This window comes from Eubalaena glacialis, chromosome 15 (genome assembly GCF_028564815.1).
Source record: "Eubalaena glacialis isolate mEubGla1 chromosome 15, mEubGla1.1.hap2.+ XY, whole genome shotgun sequence".
Taxonomy (NCBI): Eukaryota; Metazoa; Chordata; class Mammalia; order Artiodactyla; family Balaenidae; genus Eubalaena; species Eubalaena glacialis.
In genome coordinates this window covers 65,316,490-65,336,904 of record NC_083730.1, presented here as the reverse complement: position 1 = coordinate 65,336,904, position 20,415 = coordinate 65,316,490, and the positions used below count along the sequence as shown (strand labels likewise).

Genomic DNA, 20,415 nt, shown 5'->3' with positions numbered 1-20,415 from the left:
GGGAGGGGGGACCAGGCCAAGGAGGAGGATTCGAGCTGGCCCGGCTCCGGTGGCACACAGGCCTCCCCTGAGTTTAGGAAGATGGCTCCAGAGAAGCTGACGCAGAGTCGCCCTTGCGCCCAAAAGCACAAGGGCAACAGTGGCAGCTGTGGGTGGCGCCCTGACATCTGGCGTGGCGGGGTCTGCGTCGTGCCTGCTGGCCTCACAGCTCTCAGGGAGCAAGTCTCACATGCAGCCGAGTCCACAAGGTGGCATTTCCTCAGGCCGACCCCACAGAACAGCGATTTTGTGGGTCATCCCAAACGCAGGGAGAACCTCCTCAAGCAAGCAGCGTCAGGCTTCCCACCGACCTGAGGGCAGGTCAGCACAACAGTGGCCCCGGGCCTGGGTCAGCCTTGCTCATGGAGCGAACACACAATCACCTCCACATGCGTCCGTGCATCTTCTGGGGTCAGCACCGGGTGCAGGAGAAGTAACGGTTGTAACACCCCTGGGAGGATTGCGTTTCCAGCCGCACTCTCACCACTGGCCTCTCCTCACCTCGTGTCACAGCCCGTGCTGCTCCGAGGTCGTGCCTGCCCCTGCGGGGCGTCCCCGCCGCACCCCTCCCATCTGCACGAGCGTCCACGGGGGTTGGAGACGGGGACATGGCCCAGTGCTCAGTGGGCTCAGGGCACAGTTAAAGACGTACAGGATCCCCTGTCCCAGATCTTTCCCTGGGCATGAAATTAAAAATCTAAAGAGGAAACAAAACAGGGAAGTGTCCACTTTAGAAGAGTGGACACTGAAAGAGAGCAGTTTTAATCACAGAGGCATCAATAGTTGTGGACTGTCTCTACTCTTCACCTGTGATTACTGACCCATGTGGCAGACGTGTAAGACTGTCTTAAATCTGCACACAGGAAGGAGAGTGTTTCTCTGTCGCGGTTGTAAATGCTGGGGGTTAGAGCCCTACTGGCAGCTCTGCACACCCTCCAAGGTCCTTCTGCTCCATCGATAATACCCGGCTGCGACCCCAACGCTGCTGCACAACCACTCACCAGCAATGGCCACAGAGCAATTAATACGCACGTCTCCCGTCACAGCAGGAGAGCGCTCTGCCCCCTCGGGCGGCTCACTGCCCTCACTCCCTGTCCCCTGGGTCCCTCTGGTACCTGACGGCAGTGCCCTTCCACACCGGATTCTGGAGTTGTCCTGTCCAGCTTTAATTTCAATAAACGCTCTCTTAAAATATACCATCAACCTCTCCAATGTGTCTGCACAGAACGTGGAGCCTGCCCCACTCCGGAGAAAGACAATTTCTTTGAAAGGAAGCTTTCCTTTCTACTCTGGGCAATTAGCTAAAAGACAAAGGAACCGAGAAGGAGTTTCTTAAGGGAAACAGAACTGTAATGGAGGAGAAAAATCACAGAACAGACCAAGGAGCTTGCAAATAATTAGCAGAATAACGTGATATTCTAATTTCTACATGACAGCATATAAAAAAGACAAATTCAGTGGAAATTAAGTTTATTTCTGGATATACCAACTAAAATATACGCCATATTTATTCAGAATATCATAATCAATGCAAAAATAGAACTCTCTTCTCCCTTGTAAAAGTTAAATACAATACTGTAGGATAGTTACATGATTATTTTAGTCAGGTCTTCAGTATTAGCTTCTCAAAAGAACAAATCTATAGTTATAGACATCCAATTTATCATACAAAATATATACAAAGGCGTAACTGTAGTATAGAAAAAAATGAAGTTACCAAAATATAACTTATGTCATTTACTTTACACAAAGTGGACTCTAGTTAACTTTTCCCAAGAGCTTCACCAATGAGTCGGACGGCGACACTCTTGCCTTCGTCGGTTTGAACAACGAGCAAAGCTTCAAACTTGCCCACGGACCTGGGCTTGAACTGCACAGGCATGTTGATGTAGTGCTGGGCTCTGCAGAGAGAAAGAGGTGTCAACACCGAGGCCACGGCACAAGGAGCCCCTCCAGCCTCACGACGCCTGGCAGAAAGCGAACACGGTCAAGGAAGTGGGAGCCAAGAGGCCCGGGGCCTGGTGTTGCATCTGTAGAAGCAGGAGGCCACTGGCTCCCGAAAGGTCAGGGAGCACGTGCCACCGACCGCCCCCGTGGCAGCGGGACCAACGTTTACAGGGCTGGTGGGTTTTGCTCCAAATTTCATATGAAACCTTCCAAAAGTCTTCTTGAAAATTTATTTTCAGATTCTATCGAGGCAGGTAATGAATGCCCTGTGCTTAAAAGTAGTACATTGGGGAGGTTTGTTTTTGCTCATAAAACGAGGTCCCAAAAGCTTCAAAAATACACCTTTACTCCCAGGGAATGCGACAAAGGCACTTTCCCACACCTGTGTGATGTCACCAACTTTCTGTCTTAATCGTTTTTGAGTGAAACTTTACAGCTTTCAGACTCCCCTCAGAAGGCAGGGGCCCCGCCCTTGATCTCAGCCACACGTGTTCAGGATCAGCCACTGGATCTGACCTGTGCTTTTGTTTCCAGCATGTTTCCTGATGAACCCAGCACAGTGGGCTAGAAATTCAGAAAACAGTCTAAGTATTTCAAAGCCCTTTTCCTGCATGTAACTGATAACGCAGAATATACATATTTAAAGTCTGGGTCATTTTCCCCCAATGCATTTACCTCATTTCCCCACATCAAAGCTAAGGTGCCTTTAAAAAAACTGGTACCTTTCGACGGCACTGACAAAGGACAATTTTCTGCTTCATGTTAGCATCTCAATCCTCAGAACGATGTAGTACAATCTGCCTACCTAAGAGGCTTTTTAACTTATGAATTACTAAAAGCATTAAAATACCCCAAATAAATCTCTAGAGGATCCCATTATTAACATGGAATAAAGAACCCCATATTTAACTGAGGAAGGGTTTTGAAAAACATATTATGACAAACATGTATCCCCTGCTTTAGATTTACAGACACTGAATAAACGGGGGGTGCAACTTAAAAAGAACCACGGATTCACACAACTCCAGCACCAGCAGTGCGGTGAAGCGGTAACTGTGCTGTTACCAAGAGGGCTTTACACTCTCTCCACACACATGCACACTCACATACACACACAAGCACACTCCCACCCCCCCACAGCACACACACCCCACACATGCACACTCATGTACACATACACATGCACACTCACACATATACACACGCACACTCATACACACCACACACATGCACACTCACCACACACACACGCAAACTCACACACATACATGCACACACACACCACACAAACATACACACACACACTGATATACACACACCACACACATATAAACACACTGCACACACACACTCACACACACACACGGGAACACGTAATAGGAAAGCACATGGACACAACGCAGAGATCTAGTTCAAAACCTCCTACCATTCAATGATGAATTTTGCAGCAGAGGCACCAGAGCAAGCAGCAGGAGGTACAGAGGCAGGGCTGGCGGGGTGCCCAGAACCCCCTCACCCCTCATGCCCATGAACCTACCAATTACAGCAACCGTAATTTTTCTTTTTCTTTAACTTAAAACAAGCACTTTGCTGCTCCCTGGCTTCCCTCTGAAGGACACAGCAGGGCCTGGCCACTCAGCCGCAGGGGCTGGCTCACCAGGACCTGCATGCACTGCTGTGAGCCCAGCAGATGGGGCCTTAGCTGCAATGTCTCAGCAGAGATTAGACTTGAACAAACAGTTAACAGAAGATGCTTTCGGGGCTAAGTGGGAACACAACAAATTCTTCTTAAAAAGACATGAGAAAGAGATGATCACCTAGAGCCCAAGACAGAACCTTTACCAAAAAACTGCTCATCGATGCTTTTACATTAGCTCCTTCACACTCTACCGCTTTCCGTGGACGACATAAACGTGCCCAGCACACGCCCTCCCCCAGCACCTCCGCCTAAGGCAAAACCCCCAGGACGTGCAGGGCTCCCGCCTACTGATCTGCAGTCAGCTGACAGTCCCCACCACACGAGGACAGCCTGGGAGAGGGGCCTCCTGGAAGGGCAGGCCCGCGGTGACGGAAGCCGCGCTACTACTTGGGGAGTGGGGTTCACGGGTCCCAGGGCAGGCGGCCCCCTGAGGAAGAGAACGTGACCACGGGGGACAGGGAGGGGCTCCCCAGGAGCCTCGGCACAGACTGTCTACCCGCCGAGGCCAGCGTCACCATACCGGCCCCCTACAGCTCACGAGCCCGTCCAGGGTCCAACAGTCTCGTTCTCGGGACAGGTACAAAGCCCTCCATGCCTGCACTGACAACAGCCCCTGCCCCAGTTTGCGGGAGAATTCTCAAGTGAGCTATGGGAGCAAACCGTTACTTCTCCGAAATAGAAAGAAGTCATTCTTACATATGAAAAAACCAGCTTTCCCACCTTCCTTTACGTAAGACTTAAGGCTTAAGCCTACGGACATGTCATGAGAGAAGAGTTTTCTACGACTTAGAGTTTACTTCACCTGGTTGAACAGATCAAAGTTACTGCTTTGCACGCATGGTTTTCTTATTCATATTTCATCAAGTTTATACTGAGTTGCTAATTATTAAAGTTGATGCTGGAATCTGTAACATTACATATTTATCCTATGTTCCATAATGAAATGCATCAGAATAACTTAAGTACCTGCCACCAATAAAGTATAAAATTACCTTATTTAAATTTCTTTTCAAAGTATAAAAAGTTAAAAACATTTTAAAGTAATAACATGTTTGAAGAGTATAAGCAAACAAAATGTATCTTGTGATGCTATTTTAAACGCTAGCTTATGTAAACTGCCCAAATTTTGCTTAATTACAAAATATTTTCTCATGTTTCTAAGTTCTCTTAGATGTTGTGACATGACCTAGGCTGCATAGAAAAGCAGTGAGTGTCTAATTCAGGACAGCTTAAAATGTTCTAGCACTGGAATGGCAAGTCACCGAGTTCAACTCTATAAAAATGTCTACTTTTATATTACTAGAATGAACACATTTTATATTTTAAAATTGGTTTTTAGACAAGTTGAAACTAAGCAAAATGCCATCTCATTTATAAAGGTTCCTCGTTAGGAATGCTTTAAGCATCACGCCTGTCGTGTCAACAGCACTGCAGGGAGCTGTGCGTGAGGAGGAGGAGGAGGAAGTGCTGCTGGGACACGAGATGGGCACCCAGGCACACGAGGAAGAAGGACGCTACCCGCTGGTCACAGGGGTAGGAGGAGGAAACTGAAGGTGGCAATTATGAAAATACTTTGACATGTTAATTGCCAAAATTACATTTCAATTTAGGTCGTGTGGTCTCCTGTGAAGGTCTAACAGCTCACCGGTGACCACAAACTGCCTGTGGGCCTCACTCGGCTGGCTGGTCCCTACAGCCCTGCTAGGCCAGAGGCTGCTGCATGTAATGCTATTGGGATCGAACACAAACAGGTTCTTTTTCTACAAAGGATCAAGAAGGAGCTGATTTACAAATTTCAGCTAAAATATAATTAAATTTTAAAACATCTGTGAAAGTAAATTAAGCAAAGAACATAACATCAAAAGAGAATTTGAAACTACAGTGTATTAAGTGATGAAAGTTGGAAAAGGAATGTTTATCTCCAGGTAAGTTGACTGCATCATCCTTCAGCCATAAAATGGGCAAGTGACATAAAGCCAAGTAATTTAACAAGTTATTATAAGTAATGAGTCCTTACCAAAACTGTAGATGAGCTGAATGCAAACACTGTTTTTTAAAAAGCTGTTAGGCTCTTCACAGGAATTTTTTTTAAATCTGAAGGTTTCTTGAACATTTTTTTAAAAAAGATTTTTTTAAAGATAAAAGCTCCTTGAAACAAAAATCTGAAGCCCCTCCAGTAAGCTGTGACAGGTATACGCTGGTTTACACAGAAGTATTCCACCCCCTCTGCTTCACGTTTAAAGACACACACCTGCAAAACGCTGACCAAGCTCAGGGATGTGAACCAGGCACAGAGTAAACGGGAAGCAGAGTTAATAAGGCCGTTATGATAAAGTTCAAATTCAGATAATAACAGTGTTCAGGACAGATCACTTACTCAGTATCAATTTGTACTCTGTTACTAAAAAGTGTCACAATTGGGAATTTAAACAACCTATTTTTAAATAGGTGAATTGCTTCTGCAGCTCTGCCTCAGTTCAGCAGAGCCAACCTACTCTACCGACCATGGAATGTCGCCAGTCTCAGGCCGTCATGGGAAGGACCCACAGACAAGAGCTCAGGGCAGAAGAGCGGGAAAGCTCAGACTGAGGAGCGCTGTAAACCCAGGCCCCTCTCATCCATGTTCTCGCTGAAGGGACTGGCTGGAAAGCACCGACAGAAACCATGATGCTCTATTGACACTGTGGGTCCTGCTGGGGCTCCCCAGGACCGCCTCTCACATACTCCTGTAATGAGTCCAGGCTGCCAGTGGCTTTTCATCTCCATTTCACAAATTAAAAACTGAGGCTCGGAGAAGTCAAGTCCATGGTAACTTTCTAGGTATATTCATTGCTGACTCTGCACAACTCATGCCTTTAGGTTGGGCTCCTGAGAGGCAGGTTTCATAGCACATGGGATGGGGGAGGGGGGACAAGAAGGGGAAGAAAGGATGAGAGGTGGAGAGAACGGTCCCCACGACTCATCTTCCAGTATCTGGAGGTAAGTGTAAGCTTCTGAGTCAGTGCTGCTGGGCTAGTAACTCAGAGACAGCCCTTGAACGCCTGCAAGTGGGCCAAGTTTTCACAGACTATAACATGTTTCTGGGACAGCCTCTTGATGCTAAAATGAAAGATCTTATAACAATTAAATTGTTTAATTAAAGATTCAAAGATGAAGATAAAATTATTTTTCAGTATTAAGTGCAACAGAACCCTACTGTTAAAATTCTAAATAACAGTGACAACTCAGTTTGAGATTTCAGCCTTTATGTACATCATATGGAAAAAGAAAATTAGCAAGACCCTAAAACAATTAACAAAATGGCAGTAAGTACATACCTATCAATAATTACTTTACATGTAAATGGATTCAATGCTCCAGTCAAAAGAGCGGCTGAATGGATACAAAAACAAGGCCCGTATATATGCTGCTACAAAAGTCACTTAAGATCTAAAGACACACATAGACTGACAGTGAGAGGATGGAAAAAGGTATTATATGGAAGCAACCCAAGTGCCCATCAACAGATGAACAGATAAAGATGTGGTGTAGATACACAGTGGAATACTACTCAGCCATAAAAAAGAATGAAATCTTGCCATTTGCAATAACATGAATGGACCTGGAGGGTATTATGCTAAGTGAAATAAGTCAGAGAGAGACAAATACTGTATGATTTCACTTCCATGTGGAATCTAAAAAACAAAACAAATGAACAAACATAACAAAACAGAAATAAAGAGTCATAGATACAAAGACAAAACAGGTGGTTGCCAGAGGGGATGGGGGTAGGAGGAAGAAAGAAATAGGTGAGGGAGATTAAGAGGTACAAACGTCCAGTTCCAAAATAAATGAATCACGGGTATGAAACATACAGCGTGGGGAATATAGTCAATAACTATGTAATATCTTTGTGTGGTGATGTATCATCCTAGATTTAGTGTGGTGATCAGTTTCAAATGTATAGAAATAAAAACATATAGAAATACAGGAACTAACAGTGTTGTAGGCCAATTATACTTCAAAAACAAATGCATAGAAAAGATCAGATTTGTGGTTACCAGAGGCCAGGGGTTGGGGGAGGGAGAACTGGATGAGACAGTCAAAAAGTACAAACTTCCAGTTGTAAGGTTAAGTACGTACCAGGGATGTGATGTACAACACGATAAATATACTGAACATGTTGTACGTTATATATGAAAGCTGTTAAGAGAATAAATCCTAACAGTTCACATCACAGGAAAAAAAATTTTTTTCTATGTCTTTAATTTTGTATCTGTATGAGATGATGGTGTTCACAAAACTTACTGTGATAATCATTTCATCATGTATGTAAGTCAAATCATTATGCTGTACACCTCAAACTTACACAGTGCTGTATGTCAATTATGTCAATAAAACTGAAAGAATATATATATATATACACACACACACACCTTAAAAATAAAAACAAACACATTTAAAAAAAAGAAAATAAGCAAGGACAACAAGAAAATGAAGCCCTGATTTAAGAACAATACAGGGTTATTTGAAGAATGACAACTGGAAAATAGGTTAATAAAAGTTTTCCCAATTAATCTGGGAAGGTTTTTGTCCTAATTAGTAAAAATTTAAATCCCTGATTCTCAGTGTAGTGAAAATAACATGTGATGCAGAAATCACTCTAAAGTTAATCACAAGATAATTAAGGTTCTATGTAAGTATATGGCTGTCAAAATACTGGGAAACAGTAGTCACGCACTAAGTCCAAACACTGCGCAAGTTTGAGTCGCTACTCGCCACATACACCCACAGGTCACGGACTGTTTCCCTAGCAGGTTCCTTGTCTCCTTCACCACGTGCTTGGTGCTCTGTGGTGTTGGTGAGGAGGATGAGGGGTTGCAACAGAGAGAGACCTCACAGTCCTAACCCCCAAGAGCAATCTCAGGCTCCTGAACACAAAGACCTGCACTAGGATGAGAACATTTTGATTTATGATAAACTCACCTCAAAGAATATTTTGAATGTTTGACGTAGAAAGGCTCTCTGGGACTTAAAAACTTGAGCTGGAATTTAATATGAAACATTTTATGAAGTTATACAAGTTAGATATTTGTGCATACTTAAATCAACATACCATACATTTGTTTACATATAGCCACAAAATGAGGTAAAACGATAAATGCTCATGAAAACACTTAGGGGAAGTTTAATGAGTTTACTCTAGTTCTAACTGGAGTAAATGTTATCCAGAAATACGTCGGTGTGATAGTACAGAAGAAAACAAGAGGAAAAATTTAAATATGAAAATACTAAATAATTTTCAATTTTCAGGTAAAGGATCATGAACTTCCCTTGAGTTTCTTTTCAAATACGGTATTAAGGCATTTTAAAACTTAACTATTATAACTTAATCTATAAAACAAGCTTCTAATTATCAGGAAAATGTTTATCAAATAGTAGAATACATTTACTTTTCCAAAACCCACAGAAGGATTTCCAACTTACCAAGTGTGTAATAAAAGAATTATTTCGCAAATTTACTTTCAACGTCCTTGACTCCCCAACTCTCGTTGGCAGAAACCGATACACATCTTCTGGGGCATAAACTCCACGGTGGGTCAGGTCAAGCTGCCTGCTATGGAGATAGGTCTGAAGGTTAACTATATAAAATCCATAGTAATTTAAACTATTTGTTTATATTGCATTATGAAGTGTGGCTTTAATTTGTTTTCTCCCGCAACTCAGTTTAAGTAGCTCTGTAAAGGCGACTGACTAATGCGTGTTAAGACAAACTGCTGGCGGCAGGAAGTGTCCAGGGGTGCGGGGCAGCAGCTGAGACAGCAGCAGCGCCTCCTCCTCCCTGAGAGGAACTTAACATATTGTCCTTACAAGCACCTTCCTCCACAGCTAAGTTAGACCTAAATGATTGTTAACTGAGGATTATGAGAAACATTTTCATGTAAGTCAGAAAGAAAAAGACAAATACCGTATGACATCACTTACATGTGGAATCTAAAATACGACACAAACGATCATATCTAAGAAACAGAAACAAACTCATGGACATAGAGAACAGACTGGAGGTTGCCAAGAGGGAAGGGGGTTGGGGGAGGATGGAGTGGGAGGTTGGGGTTAGCAGATGTGAGCTTTTATAGAGAGAATGGATAAGCAACAAGGTCCTACTGTATAACACAGAGAACTATACTCAGTATCCTGTGACAAACCATAATGGAAAAGAATATTAAAAAAAGAATGTATATGTATGTATAACTGAATTGCTTTGCTGTGCAGCAGGAATTAACACAACACTGTAAATCAACTATACTTCAATTTAAAAGAAGTTAAAAAAAAAAAGAAAATACATCCCAGAGAAAAAAATTTTTTTTCATTAGGTAAAACATTTACATACTATCATTAAAACTTTGTAAGCTGCTGGTATAACATACATTTTTAGAAGTTTTTAAGAATCTATTTTCATACACTGTTTTTTGGAACGTAAATTGGAACAGCTACTTTGGGAACATTCTTTGGCAGTTTAAGGTTAAATAAATTCCCACCATATGACCCAGCAATTCTACTCTTAGATATTTTTACCCAAAAGAAATGAAAAAATATGTCCACAAAAATACACATATAATAATGTCCACTGCACCTTCATTCACAAGGGCTCCAAGTCAGAAGCCACCAAATGCTAAAAGGAAAATGAAACAATCGTGATGTGCTCCTATGATGGGGCACGAGAACTCAACAACAAAAGGAACAAACCATAGGTACACTCACCAACACGGCTGATCCCGAAATCACTACGTTAAGTGAAAGCCACACACAACTTGAGTGCACATGTGCATGAAATTCCACAAAACTATGGCAACACATGGGAACAGAACAAATCCTGGGTGAGGGTGGGGGTGGCTGCAGAGAGGCATGCATGTGAGGAGGCTCCAGGAGAGAGAAACGGTCTCTACCTGGCTGCAGTGAGGGTGATGTACATCAATCACAGGTAAGCCACTGGGCATTTTACTGAATGTAATTATACCTCCATAAAGCACTGGGAAAAATTCGTGAGAATGACAGAAACAACATACCCAGGTATGAGAGCAGAAGCCTCTGATACAGCTTGTCTTCGGGGCTTAAGTAAATTATCTATTTTAATGAGGCTATTTCTGGAAATGCGTGAATTTTCAAGCTCATGTTCTGCTTTGACACTCTGTATAAAAAAATCACAGGGTGGAGGAGGAGAAATAAACATATGGACACTTACCTATTTGAATTCTACTACTTCCTTCTTAATTTTTAAAAAGGTGATTTAAGATTTCTAAATTTCTTTAATCACAAATGCTTTATCTTGCACTGTTTCTCTCTCTCTCTTTCTCACACACACAAACACACAATCTTACCTAATTAAGGCAAACAAATTTCATAGAGCCAATCAATAAAGACACATAAGAAAACTAAGATGATAAGAATCTATAACAGAATTAATGGGATTACAATAATACCAAAAACAACAGGCCAGTTTTTCATGCCAGTTTCCCTTGGTGTCTTTAAAACACACCCAATAATTTACTTAAATTCAGTGTAACACTCACGTGTCCAGAGAGCTGGAATCTCAAGGTGTGCTTCAGGTGAGGCTCTTTAAGAGGGTGACACTCAACATCCCAAAACTGGGCGTAGTCCCCTCTATCTCTGGGCAAAAACGTGATGGAGACCTACAAACAACATATCCAGGAGAGAAATTCAGACACTGAACCTTACACACATGCAGTTAGATTACCAATTCAAAGTGTGGTATGAAAAAATTGAAGGGAAAAATGTCTTTGCTTTGTCTAATTTTGCCACTAATCAGATCCAAGTATACTTTTCTTTAAGGCTTTAAGTAACATATTCCTCAAAATGTAAATTTTTTAATTAAAAAAAAGTTATTAATTACTGTAGCTCTGTAGTACAGTCTGAAGTCAGGAAGCCTGACTGCTCCAGCTCTTTCTTTCTCAAGACTGCTTTGGCTATCTGGGGTCTTTTGTGTTTCCATACAAATGTAAAAATTTTTTGTACTAGTTCTGTGAAAAATGCCATTGTTATTTTGATAGGGATTGCCCTGAATCTATAGATTGCCTTGGGTAGTACGGTCATTTTAATAATATTAATTCTTCCAATCCAAGAACACAGTATATCTGTTTGTGTCATCTTTAATTTCTTTCATCAGCGTCTTACAGTTTTCTGAGTACAGGTCTTTTGCCTCCTTAGGTAGGTTTATTCCTAGGTATTTTATTCTTTTTGATGCGATGGTAAATGGGATTGTTTCTTCAATTTCCCTTTCTGATAAGTTTGTTGTTACTGTACAGAAATGCAACAGATTTCTGTACATTAATTTTGTATCCTGCAACTTTAGCAAATTCATTAATGAGCTCTAGTTTTCTGGTATAGAAAATCTTTAGGATTTTCTAAGCATAGTATCATATCATATGGAAACAGTGAGTTTTACTTCTTTTCCAATTTGGATCCCTTTTATTTCTCTTTCTTCTCTGATTACCGTGGCTAGGACTTCCAAAACTATGTTGAATAATAGTAGTGAGAGTGGACATCCTTGTCTTGTTTCTGACCTAAGAGGGAATGCTTTCAACTTTTCACCGTTGAGTATGTTACCTGTAGGTTTGTCATATACGGCGTTTATAATGTTGAGGTATGTTCCCACTTTCTGAAGAGTTTTTAATCATAAATGCATGTTGAATTTTATCAAAAGCTTTTTCTATATCTATTATTTTTTTGTTTTTAATTAATTAATTGATTAATTAATTATCTTGGCTGCTTTGGGTCTTCGTTGCTGTGCGCAGGCTTTCTCTAGTTGCGGCGAGCAAGGGCTACTCTTTGTTGTGGTGCACGGGCTTCTCGTTGCGGTCGCTTCTCTTGTTGCGGAGCACGGGCTCTAGGCGCGTGGGCTTCAGCAGTTGTGGCGCACAGGCTTAGTTAGTTGCTCCACAGCATGTGGGATCTTCCCAGACCCGGGATCAAACCCGTGTCCCCTGCACTGGCAGGCAGATTCTTAACCACTGTGCCGCCAGGGAAGTCCCTGATCATATGGTTTTTATTCTTCAATTTGTTGATGTGGTGTATCACACTGACTGATTTGCAGATATTGAAAAATCCTTGCATCCCTGGGATAAATCCCACTTGATCATGGTGTATGATCCTTTTAATGTATTGTTGGATTCAGTTTGCTAGTATTTTTTTGAGGATTTTTGCATCCATGTTCACCAGTGATATCAGTCTGTAATTTTCTTTTTTGTGTGATATCTTTGCCTGGTTTTGATAAACAGGGTGATTGATGATGGCCTCATAGAATGAATTACAAAGTGTTCCTTCCTCTGCAATTTTTTGGAATAGTTTGAGAAGGAGAGGTGTTAACTCTTCTCTAAATGTTAGGTAGAATTCACTATACTGCAAAGCTACAGTAATCAAAAACAGCATGGTACTGGCTCCAAAACAGACACATAGATCTATGGAACAGGACAAAAAGCTCAGAAATAAACCCACCCATCTATGATCAATTAATCTACAACAAAGGAGGTAAGAGTATAAAATGGAGAAAGGGCAGTCTCCTCAGTAAGTGGTTCTGGGAAAACTGGACAGCTACATGTAAGAGAATGAAATTGCAACATTCTTTAACACCATATACAAAAATAAACTCAAGATGGATTAAAGACCAGAAACCATAAAACTGCTACAGGAAAACAAAGGCAGAACATTCTTTGACATTACTCATAGCAGTACTTTTTTTGGATCTGTCTCCTAAGGTAAAGGAAATAAAAGCAAAAATAAACAAATAGGACCTAATTAAACTTAAAAGCTTTTGCACAGCAAAGGAAACCATCAACAAAATGAAAAGACAACCTACTAAAGGGAGAAAATATTTGCAAATGATGTGACCAGTAAGGAGTTAATATCCAACATATATAAAAAGCTCACACAACTCAACATCAAAAAAATCAAACAACTGATTAAAAAATGGGCAGAAGAACTGAACAGACATTTATTCAAAGAGGAAATGCAGATGGCCAACAGGCACATGAAAAGATGCTCAACATCACTAATCACCAGGGAAATGCAAATCAAAACCACAATGAGATATCACCTCACACCTGTTAGAATGGCTATCATCAAAAAAAGAACACAAATAACAAATATTGGCGAGAATGTAGAGAAAAGGAAACCCTAGTACACTGTTGGTGGAAATGTAAACTGGTGCAGCCACTATGGAGAACAGTATGGAGGTTTCTCAAAAAACTAAAAATAGAACTGCCATATGACCCAGCGATTCCACTCCTGAGTATTTACCCAAAAAAATAAAAACTAAAAACACTAATTTGAAAAGATACATGCACCCCAATGTTCACAGAAGCACTTACAACTGCCAAGACATGGAAGGAACGTAAGTGTCCATCAATAGACGAATGGATAGAGAAGATGTGGTAATATATATGTGCGTGCATGTGTGTGTATTTATATATATATACACATATACACACAATGGAATATTACTCAGCCATGAAAAAGAATAAAATCATGCCATTTGCAACAATATGGATGGATTTGGAAGGCATTGTGCTAAGTGAAAAAAGTCAGAGAAAGAAAGACAAATACTGTATGATATCACTTATATATGGAATCTAAAAAATGCAACAAATAAAAAATAAGCAGACTCACAGATGTAGGCAACAAACTAGTGGTTACCAGTGGGGAAAAGGAAGCAGGGAGGGGCAACATAGGGGTAGTGGATTAAGAGGTACTAACTCTTTAGGTATAAATAAGCTACAAGGAGATATTGTACAACATGGGGAATATAGCCAATATTGCACAATAACAAATGGAGTATAACCTTTAAAAATTGTGAATCATTATATTGTACACCTGTAACTTATATGCTATTGTACAATACTTCAAAAAATAGAAATAAAATGTTTAAATAATGCAAATTCTTTTTTAAAAAAAGTTATTAAAAAATTCTAGAGTACAAGACCTAAATGAGGAAGGTCTGACCCCCCCAAAACACAATGCAGACTTCCATGGAAATGCTTATGGGACCCACTGCTGGCCAAGTGGTGAAGGACTAAGGCCTCACACCCCACTGACTGCAGGGGACGAGAGGGTCTACAGGAAGGAAGGGGTGTGTGTGGGACCAGAGGCAGAGGAGCCAGGACACTGTGCCCACCAGAGCAGCTCTTACCCTAACTCACTTCAGAACGTCACCCCAACCACACAGCTCCAAGTCAAATACACGAAATCTGTGTGTGCAGCATGTCAAAGGTCAACAGTGAGGAAGTTGAAGTATTTTAAAACAGTATTTCATAAATTTTACCAGCGTTAAGAGCTTTTTAATTAAATGTTTAGTGTTAAAAATACTGATTCCTAGTTAGGGTAACAATAAATCAGTATCTTTGAGTCTGGACTTAACATTAAAATGCTTCATTGACCTAATTTCTGTGGACACGGAATCTAAGAAACAACTGGGCCTGCAGGCTGGGAGCACAGAGGCAGGAGCTACCAGGGTGGGGGACATGGATGACAGGGCAATGGGAGGATTCAGAAAGGATGGATACAACCATGCCCTGAATGGTGAAAGCACACAACCATCTGGAGCCACCGGAACCACAGCACCACACATCCTACAAACCCCACTTACACTTCCTCTAACACCAATGAATAAAAAACAGAGGAGGGAAAACCCACTACTACTGCATGTTCTACAACAGGCCCTAACATGCCTTAGGCTCATTTAGTCTCATCTCACACTGACCAACGTTTCACACAATTATGGTGTGTGTCTCAGTCGTAACGAACTAATTGTTTTTTCCTTCTGGATCAGTACTCTATATCACAATTGTGATCTCTGGTAACACTTCCCTAAAGGGTCCCAGAGTGATGTGCTGTGCACATAAATTAAGTATCCAGACCTAGAGTGCATTTGAGAGATGTGATCTGACAATGTGGTGAGCAGCGACTTCAGTCCAGGATACACAGTGATGCACACAACCAAAATCAGAGACCTCACGGAGGTTACATTTCCATGTCAACTATCATATGAGGAGAAATTCCTGGGAGACAATCTAGTCCTCATTTTTCTTTTTTCTTTTTTTTTTTTTACAGCTTTATTCACATACCACATAATTCACCCATTTTAGGTGTAGTCAGTGGTTTTTAGTGTATCTCCAGAACTGTGCAACCATGCCCACAATCTAATTTAAAATACTCTCAACAATCCCAAAAGAAATCCCATGCCATGAGCAGTCGCCCGCTATTCTCCACCCTCACTCCCAGCCCTAGCAACCACTAATCTACTTTCTGCCTCTACAGATTTACCATTCTAGATATTTCCCATAAATTGAACCCTACAATATCTGGCCTTTTGTGGTTTCACTTGGCACGTTCATCCACGTGATAGCATGTTATTTGTTTGAACACTGGTTTTGAATTTTTTTGAGTATTTATCCAGAAGTGTGATTGTTGGACCATATGGTAACTCTACCTTTAACTTACTGAGGAACTGTCAAACTGTTTTCACTGTGGCTGCACCCTTTTCCATTTCCACCAGCAGTGTATGAGGGTTCCAATTTCCCCACATCCTTGTCAACACCTGTTATTACTATTATTATTATTTTAAAATCACAGTCATCCTAGTGAGTATGAAGTGATCTCACTGTGGTTTTGATTTGCATTTCCCCGATGACTAGTGATTCTAAGCATCTTTTCATGTCTTTACTGGCCACTGGTATATCTTCTTTGGAAAAATGTCTATTCAGAGTTTCTGCCCATTTTTTAAACTGGGTATTTGTCTTTATATTATTGAGTTGTAAGAGTTCTTGATGCACTCTGGATACAAGTACTTTGTCAAATACATGATTTGTAAATGTTTTCTCCCATACTCTGGGTTTTCTTTTCACACTCTTAATCGTGTCCTTTGATGCACAAAGTTTTACACTTTGATAATTCATCTATTTTTCCTTTTGTTACTTGAGCTTTATTGGTGTTACATCTAATGTTTAACCCAAGGTCGTGAAGATCAACAGTTACCTTCTAGCAGTTTTACAGCTTTATTAGCTCTTACACATAGGTCTATGGTCCACTTCAAGTTAATTTTAATATATGGTGTGAGGTAAGGGTTGAATTTATTCTTTTGCACATGGATATACAGCTGTCCCAGCACCATTGTTGAAAAACATTCTTTCCCTGTTGAATTGTCCCTTATTGAAAAATCAACTGACCATAAATATGAGGATTTATTTTGGGACTTTCACATCTATATCAACATACTTTATAGGTCTCTTTATGTCAATACCACACTGTTTTGATTACTGTAGCTTTGTAGGTTTTGAAAATGGGAAGTGTGAAACCTCCAACTTTATCCTTTTCCAAGATTGTTTTGGTTATCCTGGGTCCCTTGCACACCCACATGAATTTTAGGACCAGCCTGTCAATCTCTTAAAAACAAGCTGGGATTTTGATTGGGACTGTGCTGAACCTGTAGATGAGTTTAGGGAGTACTGCTGTTTTAATACTGTCAGGTCTTCTGATCCACGCACAGAAGATGACTTTCCTGCTGGGGCTTCTCCGCACCTTCCTTTCAGATGCAGAACTTCTGTTGAGCAACGTGTGCTCCCTGCTCGGCTGCTTGTGGTCTGGGAAGTGAAATAAACTACGCTGGTAGAACTCTGTGTCTTTACAAGAAAGTCAGAAACCCTCTGGAAGCCTGTTACACAGACCCAGTGAAGCACACAGAGTTTGTGACTCTGTCATTGCTCAAAGATTCTCTCATGGTCAGTTACGAGCTCACAACTATGTTCTAAACCTTATTACAAGTTTGAATCTCTGAGGAACTGGACCCATATCAAGTAAATGCTATAGTTTAAATGAGTTTTGGCTATTAGAATGAAAAAGGAAAAGTGTATTACTGAGGCCACGTGAACAACTAGCATCCCTGCAAGATACATGAAGGGGCCAGGTCAGGGCTACAAACAAACCAGAACTTACCAGGGCTGTGGTACTAAAGGGACCTGTCACACTTGCCCTGAAGACACACTGTTGACCCCACATGAACACTGAGTGGTCTGCAACACTGGTAGAGTTTTCTGACTACAGCTGGTGGACAAAACCACTGTCTAGATCAGCACTACCAGAAGCGTGTTCTAATCACTGGCAACCTGAGGCCACTTGAAGTGCTTACACCAGAATGTAAACCAACCACACCACCAAGCACGGTGTTTTGTTTCACACAAGATGTCTCGCTGAAGAAGCAGAGTGCTGACCTGTGCTGCAGCTGCTCCTGCAACAGCCTGGCTGCGAGCAGCACTGGTCCAGGTGGAGTGAATTCTTCTGGGTGGAAACGAGGCACTCCTGGCCAGCCAACACTGTGTTCTTACCAGACGGCTGTGAAAAGGTGTCAGAACTCACCTTTTGGACTCCATGGCTTTCCAGTACACCAGAAATAGGAGAACATCTGAATGCTGCATAGGTAGCTCTAAAAACATCTCCACTTTCATCAACTCCCTACAAAGACACCATTTAAACAATCAAATAAAAAAAAAAAAAGTAAGCGGATCTATTCCAGTGACACCATTGCCTTCACGGTCATCGAGGTCAAACCAGCCTGTTTCATGGTGGGCCAGGAGCACCCTGGGCTTGGCTCACACCAGGCCTCACCTGACGCGGACCCTCATTCCACCCCTGGCGGCAGTGCTCTGTAGGAGGCTGCTCCCACATCGGAGGACTGCCATTTCCTCAAAGACCCTGAAGACCCTGCTGAGCGTGCGTTTCAACACTCCATATGATACCAGTGCTTCATTTCTTGTCAGTGGGCCCAGCACTATCTTTTACACACGTCTTGTTAACATTATGGCTCACAACCATGATGGTCAAACGGAGAAAAGGGCAGAGCGGCCACACCACACGTGACCACACACTTGGCTCGGGTGGTGCCCAGTGGCGGACACCACTTGCAGGGCACACAGGCTAAAACTCACTGGCAAGGAAGGTTCAATCCCGTCTCCTGCACTCGCTCCCACTGGCTGAAAACACATAGCAGCACTTGGAACCCAGGATAGAAAAGCACACACACAACGCCCTGGTATAAAACTTTTATATATTTTTCAAAATAGTTATTTCAGATAAAAAGCAGGGTTGCAGGAGACAGCATGAAACAGAGCAAGCACGTATTTTCACATACATTCTCTAACTTGACTCTCAAAACCACCTCGTGAACGTGACTGGGCAGGTTAGCCCCACTTACAAAGATAATCAAGTAAATGAAGCAGGAGAACAAAAAAACCAGTAATCTCAACATATGCTCATAATTCAGATTTTTAAACATCCTGCATAAAGTTAAACATTAAAATGAGTATATTTGAGGCAATTATTACTGACCTTGACGTAAGGTGGGGCTAAGGATGACAGGTGCCACCTCACTTCCGTGTCACTGTGATTCTCAAGTTCCAGGTAACTTCCTAAAAGGAACACATTTAACAACTCAAACTCTTCGAGGGGTAAATCAACAAGCAGATTCGTGGGATAATGTGTGGCAAATACTGTGTTGACCTCATCACAGGGAAAAAATACACTTAGATCCCTTAGAGTCCAACAGGAATAACATTATTTTCTAACAAAGTCCTGTTTGACAGATGCCCTATCTTGTATTTAACGGAAGTGCAATGCAAAAAGCTACTGAAGAACTACAGCAGGGTCTTCGCCATGCACGAACCCCTGGTGCTGCGCAGGTAAGAGGCTGCACGGGGTCAGAGCGCGGGCAGAGCCTGGCCCATGTCACTGCGGCCCTCGGCCGAGATGCCGCACAGGGTGACCTGCATCAGGCCTGGTGGTGGCTGAGGGAGGAAAGTCAGCGGGCAGATGTGGGGTTTATTCTGCAGACAGACTGCAAAGGACGTGCTGACGGACGGGACGGGTGAACAGAAGGGAAGAGACATCAACTGTAGGGATTTGGCTCAACCAAGTGCACAGGCAGTGGTGCCACTGCTGACATGGGAAAGGCTGGAGAAGCAGGTTTCGTGGATGTGTGGGGTGCACATCTGGGGCTCAGGGCGAGCAGAGAGAAGGAACGGGATGCAGGCGTTAGGAGCCGGAAGAGGAGGAGGGAGCAGCACAGGCTCAGGAGGGGCCCTGAGGCAAGGTGAGCCCCAAGAGCTGCTCCAAGGGGGAAGGAGTGGCTGCCAGTGCTAAGGTCAAACTGACAAAGACACACAAAAGATGCCCTGGATTTGGCAAAATCAAGCTTTCTAGTGACCTTGATGGGAGCAAGTTCAGGGCCTGGTGGTGGCAGCAGCTAAGCTGCTGAGGAAGCGAGGGTGGGAGCACAACCCTGGCAGGAAGGGGCCAGGGAGGAGGGCAGGGCAGCCACAGCAAGGCGAGGGGCCAAGGGCAGCCCGTCCATGGGTGACGGCAGGCATGCTGCGTCCTGACGGAGACGCTTCGGCAAAGAGGAAGAAATGCTGACAAGGGGGGAGGAGGGCCCGAGGGAGCCCCGCCTGAGACGGCAGGAGCAGGTGGGCCCAGGTTCCCAGCGCAAGGGTCACCTGGGATGGTCTCTAGATTTTCAACCATGTGTGAGGCAAAGGCAAGAGCCGAAACAAGCAGGAGCGGGGAGGAGGAGGCAGCGGGGGCTGCGAGCGAGAGGACTCAGCTGCTGGGGGCGGGGGCAGGCGGGGAGGAGGGCTGCGAGGGCGCTGGGGAAGCCTGTGCTCGGGGCGTCTAGGGGCCCAAGTCGCACA

The 20,415-nt window shown here is 42.8% G+C and overlaps 1 protein-coding gene across 4 annotated transcripts in view; it reads right to left on the bottom strand.

Moving 5' to 3' along the window:
• Positions 1-1,587: 1,587 nt before the first annotated feature.
• The window catches only part of CEP192 (centrosomal protein 192), a 100,691-nt gene continuing 81,863 nt past the window's right edge, over positions 1,588-20,415 (bottom strand). For 3 of the 4 annotated variants that reach the window (XM_061170423.1, XM_061170425.1, XM_061170426.1), the window contains 7 exons: positions 19,058-19,137; positions 18,089-18,184; positions 11,236-11,355; positions 10,732-10,853; positions 9,152-9,281; positions 8,651-8,709; positions 1,588-1,940 (listed from right to left, as the gene is read on the bottom strand). In XM_061170423.1, coding sequence (XP_061026406.1) covers positions 1,802-1,940; positions 8,651-8,709; positions 9,152-9,281; positions 10,732-10,853; positions 11,236-11,355; positions 18,089-18,184; positions 19,058-19,137 — 746 coding nt within the window. In that variant the 3' untranslated portion in view covers positions 1,588-1,801. The remainder of the gene's footprint in view (positions 1,941-8,650; positions 8,710-9,151; positions 9,282-10,731; positions 10,854-11,235; positions 11,356-18,088; positions 18,185-19,057; positions 19,138-20,415) is intronic. The other variant, XM_061170424.1, reaches the window with a different exon arrangement.